General features: G+C 40.3%; 1 protein-coding gene across 1 annotated transcript in view; it reads left to right on the top strand.

The window, feature by feature from the left end:
• The window catches only part of FBXL13 (F-box and leucine rich repeat protein 13), a gene marked incomplete at both ends in the record, with an annotated part of 167,695 nt that overhangs the window by 150,124 nt on the left and 457 nt on the right, over positions 1-17,114 (top strand). Inside the window, 2 exons of the mRNA XM_079785446.1 lie at positions 8,433-8,567; positions 11,683-11,846. Of these exons, the coding sequence (XP_079641572.1) occupies positions 8,433-8,567; positions 11,683-11,846 (299 nt within the window). The remainder of the gene's footprint in view (positions 1-8,432; positions 8,568-11,682; positions 11,847-17,114) is intronic.

Genomic DNA, 17,114 nt, shown 5'->3' with positions numbered 1-17,114 from the left:
ATAACCTTCTCTTATCAGATTCCACTTAAATTCTGCGTATGGTATTGCCTCATCCCAATGTCTTCCGTGTGTTGAAGGTGATGAGGTGGTATTCTCAGGTTTTAAACTATTGATGAGATTGTTCCAGGGTTTCTCTGGTTCCACTGCTGACAAGAGCCGGCGTTTGTATAGGCTGTATGTCTGCCAAGTGCTTTTGGAGTACACACGATTCTCCTTTCAACTTCCAAGAAGCCTGCGAGATGGGTAGACAGTTGTTTTCATTCCCTTGAGACGAGGAAACTCAAGGTTAAGTAAACTGCTCAGGGTCACAGGCACAACTTCTGTTTCCAGGCCCTCCCTTGACCAGGAGGCTCCCTTGATGTCACCTCGTATTCTCCAGGTCCCCAAATGAAAGATCGAGGCAGCAGCACCAGCGGTTCACGAACTCATTATTTCCTAGGGATTCTTAAGCGGAAGAGGTCACGAAAGGATGGTGTGACTTTGTCCTTCGAGTAAAAGTTCTGAGTTGCCATTTTCTTGGTAAAGAATGAGAAATATAAACTGTAGGGTGGCTGGCTGTGCAATTAGGAACCCGTCAGCTCTCTCAGGCTGGTTAATACAGCTTAAGTAATCCCCATGCCCTTCTTGTCCCACACAGGCTTTTGGAGGAGTACCAGGCAACTGGGCCACCGGGCAGCTTTTTGTTTCACTTATCTTAGAAAAATGGAAAATGTGGATTATGCCACAGGCCACAAGAAAAATATTTGATTGGCTTTTGGATAGTCCATCCCTGGCTCATTTTTATTTTGGAGATAAAGTCTAAAACCTTAAAGGGTTGTGGATTTTTTTTTTTTCAACAAATCCTAATTATAAAATATCATTTAAATATATTTTGTTGCATTCTTTTCCTAGTCTTCTTTCCAAGACACATTCTCTTTCACTGCTTACCCTTTCTGTTCTTTAATTTCCCCACATTTGATGTCTTTTTATGCATTTGTCACATTTCATATTTTAAAAGTAATCCACTTGTTTTCATCACATACCCAGGGTCGGTGCAGCTAGTAAATTGTCAAAGTTTACTGACAACCAAAGGTGTACTGTTGAGTAGGTATCTCCAGAGAAAACATTTACTTTGGCAAATGAGTAAGAAAATCTATTTCAGTGTGACAAGAAAATATTAGAACTTCTATTTAGATTTATTTTTTTCTCATACATTTTATTTGTTCTTATATGTATGGTTGAAAAATGGGCTCATAATAAGTCTGGGCAAAAGTAACCTCACAGGCAATCTGATCATAAATTCTGAGCTGGGCAGGTCATGCTGGGTAGTCACATCCTAGGCCTATAACTTCTTTAGTAAAAGGTTTTTAAGCAAGCACTATCCATTTTTCTTGTGCATCTAGGTTAACACAGTTTTGAAATGCCAGAAGAAATAATCCTCTTTTCCAGACCCCTTAAAGGCATAGCCACCCTCAAGGGAGCACATAATCTCATTATCTATCCTGTACCTTGCTTAATTCTAAATTTATACATAAACTGCAAAACTGTCCTTCTCTGGAGCATTTGCTTCCTGGCCTGTGGTCAGTTTGACTCAAATAACTCTTACAAAAATTCTCTATAGGTTTGGGCATTTCTGACATCAACATATGATTTATAAGATATAATACATATTTAAATAGTTGTATGTCTATATAATTTACAAGTAAACTAATATACGTTTATTGAAAGTATGTGCTCAAAATATTTTTACTACGGTGTGCATGATTTTAGAAATTTGACAATCATAGCCACTGAGAAGCCGTGAATAAAAATAATAGTACTAGCTACCACTTATTGACTGCTTACTGTGAGCTAGGTACTGTTCAATTGCTTTATTCATATTAACTCATTCAATCCTCCCAACAACCCTACTCTGTGCTCCAGACTCTCTGCTCTTAACTATCCTCCTACTCTGCCTCCGACAATTATTAAACAGAGTGCAAGGAAGGACCAGGCTTGGTGTTCTGAGAGTGATCTGTGGGAGCTCGTTCTCCCTCCTGAGCTAAGAGGCATTTCTCATTCCTTTGGACACTTTCCCACATTGAACTTCTTCTGCATCATAGATATTGGGGTCACAAAGTTAAATTAGATATAGATTTTGCTCTCAAGAAGCTATAGTCGATGTAGAAGGTAAGACAATTATATAGCTACAGTACAAGTAGAAAGTGAGGAAGCCAAAAAAAGAAGAAGAAGAAGAAGAAGAAGAAGAAGAAGAAGAAGAAGAAGAAGAAGAAGAAGAAGAAGAAGAAGAAGAAAAAGAAGAAGAAAGAAAAGAAATAAAAGCTATAGGAATTTGGAAGAGGCATTTCTTCCAGAGGAATTGGGGAAAACTTCATGAAATAAGTCACTTTTGAGCTGGCTTAAAGCTAATGTTCATTTCCCGAATCACCACTTGGTAACAAATTTCATCATGAAAGTATCTGGAAATATTTGTTTGGGGCCTTGGCCTTGCCCTTTCCCCCTTTCAGAGACCTCTCCATAGTTAAAAGCAGCATGGTTCTCCAAGGTTGGGCCTTAGCTAAGCCTTTCTCAGCCTGAATTCTCTGGAGGGTGGGAATGCAACTCACCAAGAGAAGAGGCTCTGCATCGTTTGGTTTTGGTGGGAAGGCCCGTATTTCCCAACTCAGTATGCTCAGGCCACCACTCCTTCCTGCTCTGATGAGTAGTGGGAACAAGGCTGTCTTTGGTGAAGTGGAGCACTACACCTTGAGGAATATAGGAGGCCCAAGAAATTATAGTTTTGAATTTAGTTTATTACTTAAAATTGTGGAAGTTGTGTTTTAGCCTTTGAAGCAGCCTATAATAGTCTTTTTTTTAAAAAATATATATTTTTATTGACTTTTCACAGAGAGGAAGGGAGAGGGATAGAGAGCTAGAAACATCGATGGGAGAGAAACATCGATCAGCTGCCTCCTGCACACCCCCCACCGGGGATGTGCCCGCAACCAAGGTACATGCCCTTGACCGGAATTGAACCCGGGACCTTTCAGTCCGCAGGCCGACGCTCTATCCACTGAGCCAAACTGGTTTCGGCTAATAGTCTTAATTATAGAAAATGTTTCTTGACAGTACAAGATTTTCCCATAATTATCAATAGGAAAAAAGCCCCCCACGAAACTTGGTACTGTGGCAGAATTAATCAGACCTAATGAGACAAATAGTCAAGAAATGGTGTCACGAAGTATGCAACATTAGGTGAGCTTTTGTAAGGCTGGGAACTGCCACCTGTCGAGATGATTTAAATCAGGATTTTGGCAAAAGCACATTATTGTGACAGTCAGTAAATGTGAGTGAAACTCAGACTCCACTACATACCCAACTTAGGAATGCAGTTATTAACCCCCCCCACACACACACTGAATCAGCCCAGAAGGTACAGAGAAAAAACGATTTAACTCACTAAGAGATTTGGAAGTTTTCTTCAAGGTTGTTAACCCACAGCAAAATTGAGTGATATGTGTGATGGGAGCCAAACTTGATAATTTTTTAAAAAATATGTTTTTATTGATTTGAGAGAGAGAGAGGAAGGGAGAAAGATAGAGAGACAGAAACTTGGATGCGAAAGAAACATTGATCGGCTGCCTCCTGCACACCCATTACTGGAGATTGAGTCTGCAATCCAGGCATGTGCCCTGACCAGGAATCTAAATGGCAACCTCTTGGTTCATGGGTCAATACTCAACCATTGAGCCTCAACAGCTGGTCTACACTTGATAATTTTTGCCTTTTCTCTCCATCTTCATTATAAAGGATTTTGACTTGGAAGAAGCTTAGCCTACCACTTTCCAAGAAAATAATATCAACAGTACTGGTACATGTATGATTCTGCACCACTGGAGCCAGAAAAGTATATAATAATCTTATCTGTAGGGGAGAAATGGAATTTAATGAGTGATTATGTTGAAACATGCCTGTAGACTTAAGTACTTAATATGACTTACATGTCTCTAAAGGAAAATATGAATATGAGAGGGAAAATTCTCACTTATTTCTCGGATCTGCACTGATTTATGCCACGCATAAAGCCTTATACCGATGAGAATGCTACCATGAAAGCATCAAAGACTTTTTAATCATTTTTGCATTATTGCTTAATTTAAACCTCTGAGAAAGTTCAGCTTCAAAGAATATTAGAGCTTTAACCCTTTGCACTCGCTTGCTTTTTTCTCGATTCCTGCTACCAATGCTAACCGTGTCGAGTCACACTCGACATCCGAGTGCAAAAGGTTAAAAAAAAAAGGCTTAATGCATAACTGATTCAAGCAGCCCAAGACATTGAGAGATGCCACCAAAGAGGATTTTCAGACACTGAGTCTTGAATCTCCCTTTAAAGCTTGTTTCATGTCTTCATAAATTATTCTTATTGTTTTAAATATTCCTTTTTGTTTTAAATTTTCTCTGGTTCATTGAAGGCTATCTATTCTCTAAGTAGAAAGCAATGTTATCCTACTCCTTGAAACATAAGAATTCCTGTATTATTAAAACAGAACTCTTTATATCTTTGAAGACACATCAAGATTGATCAACCAACTAGTATTTATTGAGAATCTACTGTATCCTATCCTATATAATAAAAGGCCAGTGACCATAATGGTGTAACGACCAGAACAACCGATCGACTAGTCGCTATGAGGTGCACTGACCACCTCTCGGTCCCTCCCCGCAGCCATAGGCTCCAATTGCTGGATGGCCAATGGGGAACCACGGGGGACCTGGGGTGGGTGGCGGTGGGGCAGGACTGGGGACTGGCAAGTGGGCAGAAGGCAGACCTCTTGGTTCCTCCCCCCAGCCTGCAGGCTCCCATTGCCGGATGGCAAACAGGGAACTACAGGGAACCGGGGTGGGTGGCGGTGGCAGGAGGGACTGGGGACTGGCAAGCGGATGGAATGGCCAACCTCTTGGTCCCTCCCTCCTGCCTGCAGGCTCCGATCGCTGGATGGTGAACGGGGAACCAGGGTGGGCGGTGTTGGGGTGGGACTGGGGACTGGCGAGTGGGCGGAAGATGGCCCTGATCGCAGGCTAGGCCTAGGGACCCTACCCGTGCACAATTTCATGCGCTGGGCCACTAGCTGTAAATATGATGCTTATGAAAATGGTATTAAAAAACCAGCAGAGTTTCAGGCAGTACTTTTGAGAGACTTATTGCATTCTCATTGAAAAATGTTAGTCTCCAAATTGAGATTGGAGACCACTAATCTCAATCCTTCAAAGCTAGACTCCCCTCTGCACCACTGTGGGTGTGGCCTCTCTATTTGATTGTCTCTAATAACAGAACTCACTATTTCCTGACAAGGTGCTCCTTCCAATTTTTGATGTCACTTAGTTGCTAAAGACAGATCTCCATACAAAGCTACAAAACAGGAATCAATCAAGTACTATAAGTACCAAATGAGTTGAAAAAATTCTGCATGAGGTCAGAGAAAGGAGTCATTGTTGGTTGTTGTGGTCAGGCAAAGATAATGATTTAGGGTTAAATAAGTAATATCATTGAGTTTTCCTAAAAGCACAATACAAATATGCACTTTTATTATTATTGGTGTCACATGCAAATCCCAACAATAGTTAACATTTCCTGAGTGCTTACTATGTGTCAAGCACTAACAGTATGCTATATTGCCTCTCAAATAACAGTGTATATAAAATTTTATAGGTAGCTGGATGAGAATCTACTTTGTGCTAGGAACCATATCAGGTCTTATTTCATATAATCTGCACAACTGTGCTTTGATATAGGTGTTATCATGATTATTTTACCAAAGGACACTGTGGCTCAAAGAGTTTCAGTAAACCCACATACCAGCAGAATTAGGCTTCTAGCACCACTCTACCAGATGCCATAATTCTAGCTTTATCTGCTATGCTTAACTGACTCTCCTGGAAAATTTCCCTCTATTAACTTGATAAAGAAAATAATTGACTAATTCTTTCCAATCTTCCCTAGGGTTAAAATGAGGGGATACTGGCATACTCAGTGGGAGGGAAGCCCCCACTGGTGGCTGTACCTCTGGAGTTAGGTCCTTCTCTTAGTTCTGAGAAGAAATGACATGAAGTCCCAGGACATCCATTTTTATATATAAAACAAGGAATGCATTACAAATAACCCATTAGGGTTATTAAAACCTAATAAAGCTAAAATTTATGGTAACCATTTACTGAGGTCTCCAATTTAGTACTCTAAGAATCTGAGCTGCTTCACAATGAGGCAAAAATCTCTAGAGTGATGAGCACATGTTGTTAGTTGTAATTTTTACAAATTGGGGGAGGGAATCTATATATATAAAACCCTAATATGCAAATAGACCAAACAGCGGAATAACCAAACATCTGGTCACTATGACATGTGCTGACCACTGGGGGTGAGTGTGGAACATGGCGAGCTGTGGCCGCTTCGGGAAGGTGGAGCAGGTGAGCAGGGGTGCCAGACCAAGGCAGGGTGCCGGTTGCTATCATTGGGGCGAGCCTCTGGTGGTTACTGAAAATTCTTTGCTCCCGCGTGCTATGGTCCTGCCCGGTGCTTGCACCCACTGCTGGCACCTGGCTCCGGTCCCAGTCACTCAGCTCCATCAGTGGGTGCGAGCGGTGGCTGCTGGCCTTGATTGCCCCTGAGGGCTTCTCCACCTCCCCCTGTTCCTGAGGGGCGATTGGGGTAGCAGCCACCACTCCCACGTGCTGACAGCGCCGGCCCTACTCACACCCGCTGCAGGTGCTGGCCCCATTCACTCTGTGCCATCAGCAGGTGTGAGTGGAGCCAGCGCCATCAGCACGTGGGAGTGGTGGCAGTAGGGGCTGGGCTGCCAGGAGACAGGGGACTGGGGGCTGTGGTGGGAGAGGCCGGGCGGGAGCACGAAGGATGAACCGAGACCAACCCCTGTGCCCACCGCAGCCTCGAGGCACAGTTCCTTTCAAGGTGCATGAATTCATGCACTGGGCCCCTAGTTTTCTTATAAATACAGTTTTAGTATCTTGAATTAGAAACTTGGTTTCCAATTTCTACTCATCTTGACCTACTCAGATATTTTTACAATTACTGCCAGGTTTATTTTGTGGGTCATTTTTTTCTTGTATAACTGCTGAGTTGTAAACTTTTGACTGTTATTTCCTTGTGGATGCTAATTATCACTCAGTTCTATTGTGTTTTTTTATTTCTTTTTTTACTGAAGAGAGAGAATGAAAATTAAGAACCACTGACATAAAGGGAAGAAATTCCAATGATTTCCAGGCCTTTACTAGCCCTAGAAATTTCAGATGAATATTTTGGCATTACAGAACAGTTCTAGAAGGGTTGATGTTAAAATTGGCAGATTCAGAACCACTGATACAGAGGGTCAACTAAGGGATTGGAGCACCCCCGGATTTGGAAATACACTGGGGTCCTGGAACTAATCTCCTGTGGATACTGGAGGACAACTGTGTTTTCCCTAATCCCATATAATAAAAGCCTAACATGCAAATCGACGGAATGGCAGAACGACTGGTCGCTATGATGCACACTGACCATCAGGGAGCAGACACTTAATGCAGGAGCTGCCCCCAGCCTGTAGGCCCCAGGCCAGCCAAGGCGGGTGCCAGCACCCCCCCCCCCTCCCTGATTGCCCCACCAGTCGCCCCGCAGAGGCAGGCGACTGGTGGCGGCAGGGCGATCGGGGGATGGGGCCAGCCAGTGAGTGGGCTGGGGCTGCCCCCACCCCCAATCACCCCGCCAGTTGCCCCGCAGAGGCAGGTGACTGGCTGTGGTGGCAGTGGGAAGGGGGGCTGGCGAGCAGGCGGCGCCAGGCCAGCCAAGGTGGGTGCCAGCGGGGGCCCCCTGAACCCCCACCAGTCACCCCACAGATCATCCCTGATCACCGGCCAGGCTTGGGACCCTACCCATGCACCAATTTTGTGCACTGGGCCTCTAGTTTTAAGAGAAAAATGAGGCTCAGAAAGATCTATACTAATGGGCAGTGGAAATGGAATTACAATTCAGGTCTGCCTAATACCAAAGACTGTGTTCTTTCCATTATATTATACTATCAGCCCTAGAGTGTTTGCCATCTAATTCCCACCTCCAGATTTCTGTTCATCCACTCACTTGGCTGAATATAACGCTAATAATTGCTGACTATGCAGGTAAAATATCATTAGCGCTAACTTCAAGAAAACCAAAATCTATTATCAGGAATTTGAATACTACTAAGATATTAAGCTGCTGTGTGAATATCTTTTGTTGTAAATAATTTTTGGGTGTAATGGCTTTTTTCTTCTCTCCCCCCCCCCCCCCCACCCCAACAAGATGTAACACATCTGTATTTCAGGGACTGAAATGCATACTAGGTAAACTGCTATGGGTAAGAAGGCTGTATATGTATATAACATTTGAATAAAGACTAAGGAAAAGAAAAGAAAAAAACCTTTGACTTTGGAATCTCTTGCAGGTATTCTGCAAAGTCTCACAAATCTTGGAATACTTGGATGTTTCTTATTGTACCCAACTAACAGATGAGTTTATTACAACACTGTCCATTTATTGCCTTAAACTCACATTTCTCAGCATTGCTGGCTGTACAAAGGTATGTGCAGAAGTCAGAGCTCAGAAATATCAAACTGAAGCGCTATTAAAAAACTCAGGCAGGGTAGAAGTGAGAGGTGGACTCACCACAGGACTTATTTTTCTTAGCCATGTCTGAGGTATTCATTAGATTCTCCCCCCCCCCCCTAAATTGGAAATAGCTTTATGATTTCATTTGTGTTACAATAGAATTTTCATAAAGTTAAAAACAATCCTCACACAAATATTAAAAATGTGTCAAAGATTTATTTAATTAATAAGAGAACCAACAAATGGTAAAGCCAGTTCCTAGAGCATTGGTTGAACTGAGCACTTATAGGAACTGAAGAAAGAATGTTGAGATCTGATTATTGAGTGAAGATTTGAAATTGGTTAATGACTATAAGGTAATCAATCCATAACCTTGGAATTATAGTTTCTAACAGACAAAAATAATTTGCATCTCTTCTGAACAAAAATATAAAAATTTATACCATGTAACTTCACTGAATATGGGCCCTGAAAGTAAATAGTATGTCAAACAAAGGCATAATTCCATATAGAATTCCTCAGGTGGGCCTGTTAATGTTCCAATATAACTTCAAGTGTTTGACATTTTTTCTTGACATCCGTTTATAAAAGAAATATATACTCATTGTAAAATATTTGGATAACATATAAAAGCATAAAGGAGAGAGTAAAAATTCATTGTTGTACCACCATCCAGACATAACCATTGTTGGTATTTTATACTTATTCTTGTATATTTTTTCTATGTACAAAGAAATTAGAAAAAGTTATAGGTTTGTGTTATGTATATTTTTAAAGAACACAATCATATTTTCAAAAATACATTGTAACCTACTTTTTTCTCTTAATATACTATGTCAAGAAATAGAGATTTGTGCTTCTGGATTAATATGGCAGATTGAGTATACAGATACCGTTTTGTGTCCTCTTGAAACGTTACTAAAACTGCAGAAGAAGGGTGAAGGCCCACGTTGATAGGGGAAACAGGAGAAGAGACAAGAGCAACAAAATTTGGGAACCTGAAAATAGCTGGACTAATTTAGCAGACCAGAGGTAGCTTTGAATACTAAATCAACAGTCCACCACAACATAAGCAGGTCTGGAGCCTGCAGTGTACTCAGTGTAAGGGAGAAGGGTTTAGCTTTACCAATTATGCAGGTCAAATGACTATCCTGATTCAGAAAATGTGGTGACCATAATTTGGGCCAATCTAAATATTCCTCACCCCAAACCATAGGGCTATGGTCTAGTATTCCACGGTCTAGTCTAATATATTCCACCGATATTTCTTTTGATGGGCCATAAAACACTTCAGTGTCTGGCTCATCATTGTAGACTAGGTTTCCCAAAAGCCCACAAGTTAATCTTGAATGGTCACCTTATCCATCTCCTGGAAGGCCAGCTTTTCCTTGCAGCTAGCTTACTTCTTAGATCAGTAAGTAGTCCTGTGACCTTGTCCTACCCAGCACTGAAATCGGAATAACCTCTGTTCAACAGGACTCAGAGTAGGACCTCATATTTGGGAGTTAAGAATGTAGCTAGTCATCTCTGCCTCTAGTTCCCAGCCCCCATAAGTCTGGACATCACCTCAGTTATTGGATGTCTTGAGTTTCTGGTCTACAGGAAGTGATGGACTCCTTTTCAGTTCCCCCAGTATCAATAAAACCTAGCACTCTTAACTCCACCTGTTCTGGACTTTTCTATGAGCTCTTTTTCTTTCCTTTCCACGACATTTCTGAGGGCTCCCCCCCCAGCGCGCCCCCCCCCCCCAACACACACACTAACATCAGACCATCAGAGACCCACATAGTATGATAGGAATGTCTGCAGGCGTTTTTGTGAGAATCAGTTGCAATGTTAAACCTTGGTCCTGAGCTTGTTCTGGAAAAAGGGCAGACTTAGACAATGACATCTATTTTTCCGAACTTAAAAAGTGTACATTTCAATTGAACGGTTTTTCTGCATAATTCTCTCAACTTTATGTTAAAAACAAAAGTCAAGCCTTATGTATGTTTTAGAATGTTCAAACATTTAAAGTAAGAAATTAAATCCAGTTGGACCAAACATTCCTTTGGAGAGTAATCTAGTTGATTCTGCAGTAAGTCTCAGTTCAATTACAAATTCAAAAGCTAGATCCTAAGTGAAATAATCTAAGAAGTGGAGTTGAATTATTTCTGCAAAACATCTGGGCAAACTTTCTAGATGTTGGAGCCCTCAGCAGAATTTATCCGAGATTCGTGTAGTGTCTGTGGCTTCTGCTCTTCTTTCTCCGGCTCCCTGCAAACATCTGTCTCACTTACTTGTCCTTTTCCAGAACCATGCTACTTCCCATGCAAACCATCAGCAATGTCCAGACCCCTTCTCATAGCAATCTGACCGTCTACAGGTTAACTTTTAGAGTTCTGTTAATTTTAGAGTTCTGTAACATCTGATGTTATAAAACTCACTGCTGCAGCATTAATAACTTACATATATTGATGTAACAGGTATTATTACTAAGGAAATTTTGTTGAAGTTTCCCATCCAAACAAGAGATCTCTAAAACGAATAGCAAGATCACAAATTCTGTTGGTGCCACTTGAAATATGTATTTTATTGGTCTGAAAACAGTTAAATCACTAACGTGAGAGTTATAGACCTACCATGTGGCAAGCTGATTATTAAAGAGAATCTACAAGTGTCCTGTTGGTTAGGGACTAAAAATTTGTGTCCTTCCCCCCAAATATTTGTGTTCTCTCAAAATTCATGTTGAAATCCTCATCCCCAATGTGATGGTATGAGGAAGTTAGGCTTTGGGAAATAATTAAATAGGGTGAAGCCACCATGAAGAATTATCAGAAGAGGAAGAAATGGGAGCTGTCTGCCATGTGAGGATACAAGAAGGTAGCTATCTGCAAACCAAGAAGAGGACCCTCACTACACACTGAATCTGTGGGCACCTTGATCTTAGACTTCTCAGCCTCCAGAACTGTGAGAGATAAATGTCTATTGTTAAATTTACCCAGTTTATGGTATTTTGTTATAGCAGCCCAAACTGACTAGTACACTATTCTTCCCTGGGATGAAGTTCATCACAATAATCTGTACTTATTTGGCTGTGTGTTCAGATTACTGACTTAGCAATGGAGATGTTATCAGCAAAATGCCATTACCTGCACATTTTGGATATTTCTGGCTGTAACCTGCTTACTGACGAAATATTTGAGTTTCTTCAGATAGGCTGCCAACAGCTCCGGATCCTTAAGATGCAAAACTGCAGACTTATTTCCAGGTAAATATTCACCTGACTATGAGAAGCTTCGAGAACTACTTTCTGAGAAAACAGAATATGTGACTATGGCATTTGTGATACATAGAACCTTTCAGACTTAGAAAGTTTCATTTTATTTTTTGCCTAATTGAAGCCAACATTGTGAACTGCATCAAGGGAAGCTCCCTTATAAAATGGTCTTTGTGGTTTTATATCCCTGTCCCAGTAGATCTTCTACTTTTAAGCACTTCTCCGTCCTTGACCTTGCAGATGTCCAAATGATGATCACTAGCTCTCCCTCTACTCATCTCTCAAAAAATTTCCATTCAGTTACTTTCCCCTAGGGGTTAAGAAAATAATCGGCTTAAACCAGCTCCCAATTAAATATAAATTGCTAACAGGTATCCTAAGCTCCATAATTTCCAAAGTAATTTGCTTGACAGTTGCCATTCATTTAACTAGGGGCTTCCTATAAGATCTGGTGTGCAGAGTATTCTGACTTGATTATTATTGGCCAAATGCCTGTTCCCTCAATTTGCAAAATGTTTCCAATGAAATAACAGTGGGGTAAATAAGCAATTTTTTTTGTTTTGTTTTGTTTCGTTTCCAAATCTTACTATTGTAAGTTGTGCAGATGTCCTTTCTGACTGGTATTTCTGATTTCTTGGGATATATTCCTAGACGTGGGGTTACTGGGTAAAATGGGAGTTCCATTTTTAATTTTCTAAGGAAACTCCATACTGTTCTTCACAGTGGCTGCACCAGTCTGCATTTCCACCAGCAGTGCACGAGGGTTCCTTTTTCTCCATATCTTCAGCAGCACTTGTCGTTTGTCGATGATAGCCATTCTGACAGGTGTGAGATGGTATCTCGTTGTTTTGATTTGCATCTCTTGGATGATCAGTGACTTTGAGCATGTTTTCATATGTCTCTTGGCCTTCTGTATGTCCACTTTTAAAAAGTATCTATTTAAGTCCTTTGCCCATTTTTTTATTGGACTATTTATCTTCATTTGTTAAGATGTATGAGTTCCCTATAAATTTTGGGATTAGGCCCTCATTGGATATAACATTGGCAAATATGTTCTCCAATGCAGTAGGCTTTCTTGTTGTTTTGTTGATGGTTTCTTTTGTTGTGCAGAAGCTTTCTATTTTGATGTAGTCCCATTTGTTTATTTTCTCCTTAGTTTCCATTGCCCTAGGAGCTGTATCAGTAAAGATATTGCTACGACATATGTCTGATATTTTGCTCACTATGGAGTCTTCTAAGATTTTTATGGTTTCCTGTCTTATGTTTAAGTCCCTTACCCATTTTGAGTTTATTTTTGTGTATGGTGTAAGTTGGTGGTCTAGTTTCTTTTTCTTTTTTTGCATGTATCTATCCAATTTTCCCAACACCATTTATTGAAGACACTGTCTTGACTCCATTGTATGCTCTTGCCTCTATCGTCAAATATTAATTGAGCATAATGGCTTGGGTCTATTTCTGGGTTCGCTGTTCGTTCCATTGGTCTATATGTTCTTGAGAACAGTGGCTTTGTAATATAGCTTGATATCTGGTATTGCGATCCTTCCAACTTCATTCTTCTTCCTCAAGATTGCTGCAGCTATTCGGGGTCTTTTTTTATTCCATATGAATTTTTGGAGTTAGTTCTAGGTCTGTGAAATATGCCATTGGTATTTTAATGGGGATTGCATTAAATCTATAGATTGCTTTGAGTATTATGGACATTTTAATGATGGTGATTCTGTACTAATCCATGAACACAGTATATTCTTCCATTTGTTTATGTCTTCCTCTATCTCTTTTTTCAATGTCCTGTAGTTTTCCGAGTACAGGTCTTTTACCTCCTTAAATTTATTCCTAGGTATCTTAATTTTTTTGATGCAATGGTAAGTGGGATTTTTGTTTGTTTGTTTCTCTTTCTGTGAGTTCATTATTGGTGTATAAAAAAGCCTTAGATTTCTGGGTGTTAATTTTGTATCCTGCTACATTGCCAAATTCATTTATTAAATCTAGTAGTTTTTTGATGGTGTCTTCAGGGTTTTTAATGTACAATATCATGTCATCTGTGAATAATGATAATTTTACTTCTTTTCCAATTTGGATGCCTTTTATTTTTACTTATTGTCTACACTTCCAGTACTATGTCAAACAGGAGTGGTGAGAGTGGGCATCCTTGTCTTGTTCCTGTTCTTAGGGGAAATGGTTTTAGTTTTTGCCCATTGAGTATGATGCTGGCTGTAGATTTGTTATACAAGGCTTTTATTATGTTGAGGTATGAACCCTCTATTCCCACTTTGCTGATAGTTTTTATCAAGAAAGAGTGTTGGAATTTGTTAAATGCTTTTTCTGCATCAATTGATATGATTATGTGGTTTTTATCTCTCAATTTGTTTGTGATGTATCACGTTTATTGATTTGCGGATATTGTACCATCCTTGCATCCCTGAGATAAATCCCACTTGGTCATGGTGTATGATCTTTCTAATGTAATGCTGGATCTGATTTGCCAGGATTTTGTTGAGGATTTTAGCATCTATGTTCATGAGGGATATTGGCCTGTAATTCTCTTTCTTTGTGTTGTCTTTATCTGGTTTTGGGATTAGAGTAATGTTGGCTTCATAGAAAGAGCTTGGAAGTGTTCCTTTCTCTTGAATTTTTTGGAATAGTCTGAGGATAGGTTTTAGCTCTTCCTTGAATGTTTGGTAAAACTCCCCTGTGAAGCCATCTGGCCCAGGGCTTTTGTTTGCTAGAAGTTTTTTGATTACTGCTTCAATTTCCTTCATAGTTATCGGCCTATTCAGATTTTTTTTATTTTTCTTGATTGAGTTTTGGAAGGTTGTATTTTTCTAGGAATATGTCCATTTCTTCAAGGTAGTTGGAATGGAGTTGTTCATAGTATTTTTTTTTTTTTTACAATCCTTTGTATTTCTGTGGGGTCTGTTGTTATTTTGCCTCTTTCATTTCTGATTTTGTTTTAAATAAGCAATTGTTAAAGGTAGAAGGCCTAGGGTGTCTATCCTGTGAGTTTTTAAACAGAAAGAAGTTATCTGCTCCATCGTTCAGTTTTTCCTATTGACTGAGAGTAAACATGTGCAATTATTTTAACTGACCTGAAGAAGTAACCTTTTGGAGTGTTCAAAATGAGAATTCTTGACTAAGCCCTGAAGATGAGATTCTTTTCTGCAAGCTAGAAAAATAAATAATATTATCAAAGTATAGAGTGCATAATGTGTTCTATGCATGTAGATTTACCTCAGAGAACTTTTTTTTTTTAAATCCTCACCCAAGGATATGTTTTTCATTGATTCTAGAGTGAGGAAGGGAAAAACAGTGGTCTGAGAAACATCGACTGGTTGCCTCCAGCACATGCCCCGACCAGGTATCAAACCTGAAACGTGGGTATGTGTCCTGACCAGAATTGAACCCAGAACCCTTCAGTACACAGGACAGTGCTCCAACTGAGCCAAAACCAGCCAGGGCTCAGAGAACTTCCTTAATTAAGCAAGCCTGGCATGAAAATTGGTCACTTGAGGTCTAAGGAAGAAAATGGTTTCTGATCCAAGGCTGTGTGTATTAAAATGAAATTAAAACAAAAACTTGTAAAATAGGTACTCCCTCTGGGCCCAGGACTACAGGGAGGGAGTGGGTCAGACAGCCAACTGAAGCTGGGTCAGATTAAAGAGGGCAGGTCCTTGAAAAATTTTGAAGAGGAATGGTGACTCAATCCTTCCAGATAGGTCTGGAGAAGACTGATATGGATATTAGGTCCTAGGAGTCTCTGCCAACTCTGTCATACAATTAAACAACCAAATTTGGGCAGGTGGTAGTGAATAACATATTACACAAAGGAGTTAAGCTTCTAATCTTTTGATTTTATTTTTCCAATCACTCTTTGAGAACATTTTGAACTTCTAATAATTGGGATTTTAACTAGATGAATGGAGACTTTCTGGCAAGGGCCTTGCTGAATCTAATCTGGTATGGAATGTTTAAGTGTATTAAATATAGTGTTTAATCAAGAAGATCCAAGATATCTATTAATATCCAAACCCTGCTTTTGATTCCTCACCCCTCTTGCCAGGTCACTAGATTAAAAAATATGCAAAGAAAACTGTTGGCCCCAAAACCTAATGCAAAACTCTAGTTAACTAGCTGGATATATGGAAAACTCCTTTCTCTGAGCCAGGACAGCCAAAAGACCACTTTTTTTTTCTACCACCAAACCCAGCTGTCCCTATCAACAAGAAGTAGAGACTCACCCCTAATTTGGCCTCAATTCCTGAAATTATTTCAGTCATAAAGGTGAAATGGGTATCTTGTTATTCATAACAAGCCTGTTTCCACCACAATTGGGTTTATGTTAATAAGGTGACTTTTGGAAAGTACCTACATGCCTGGGGAACCAACCATTAAAGAGAGGGGTGGGACTGATTTAACAGGAGGGAAGAGGGGCTGGAGGCTGAATCAATCACCAATGGCTACTGATTTAGTAAATCATAGCTACATCATTGAAGTTTTCATAAAAACCAGAGTTCAGAGAGCTTCTGAGTTGATGAATGCATGGAGATTTGGGGAGAGGGGCATAACTGAAGAGGGCATGGGTACTCTGTGGCCTTTCCCATACCTTGCCCTATGTATCTCTTACATTTGGCTGTTCCTGAGTTATATCCTCTATAATAAACTGGTGATCAGGTAAGTAAAGTATCTCTGAGTTCTGTGAGCAGCTATGGCAAATCAACCCAACCGAATGAGGAGGTCATCGAAACCTTTGCTCTATATAGCCAGTTGGTCGGAAGCCCAGTTGACAACCTGGACTTGCAATTAGTGTCTGAAGTGAAGGGTGGTCTTGTGGGACTGAGCCCTTAACCTATGGAATCTGATGCTAACTCTGGGTAAATAGTATTATAATTGAGTTGAATTGCAGGACACCTAGTTGGTATCCAATAATTGCTTGGTGGTATGGGGGAACCTCCCAACAACATACACACCCTCATGTTGGAATTGGGAGTCCAGAACAATTTTTACATGCCTTCTTTGCTTCCTTCCTTTCTGACTCCTAAGAAAGATAGTACTAGTATTTTTAGTCATTTTGGTCATAGACACCTTTGAGAATTTGAGGAAAGTCACAATCTCTCCTCAGAAAAAAAGGTATATTAAGATACAAACTGCATAAATTTTCCAAGAGTTCATGGACCTCCCTGAAAGTCATCCATGTATCCAACAGAGATCTGCAGACTTTGGGTTAGGAGTTCCTGTTCAGCCTTCACAGATTGGCTAGAAAGG

Source organism: Cnephaeus nilssonii (assembly GCF_951640355.1).
Source record: "Cnephaeus nilssonii genome assembly, chromosome: 12".
Lineage (NCBI taxonomy): Eukaryota > Metazoa > Chordata > Mammalia > Chiroptera > Vespertilionidae > Cnephaeus > Cnephaeus nilssonii.
This window is presented reverse-complemented; position numbering and strand designations above follow the sequence as displayed.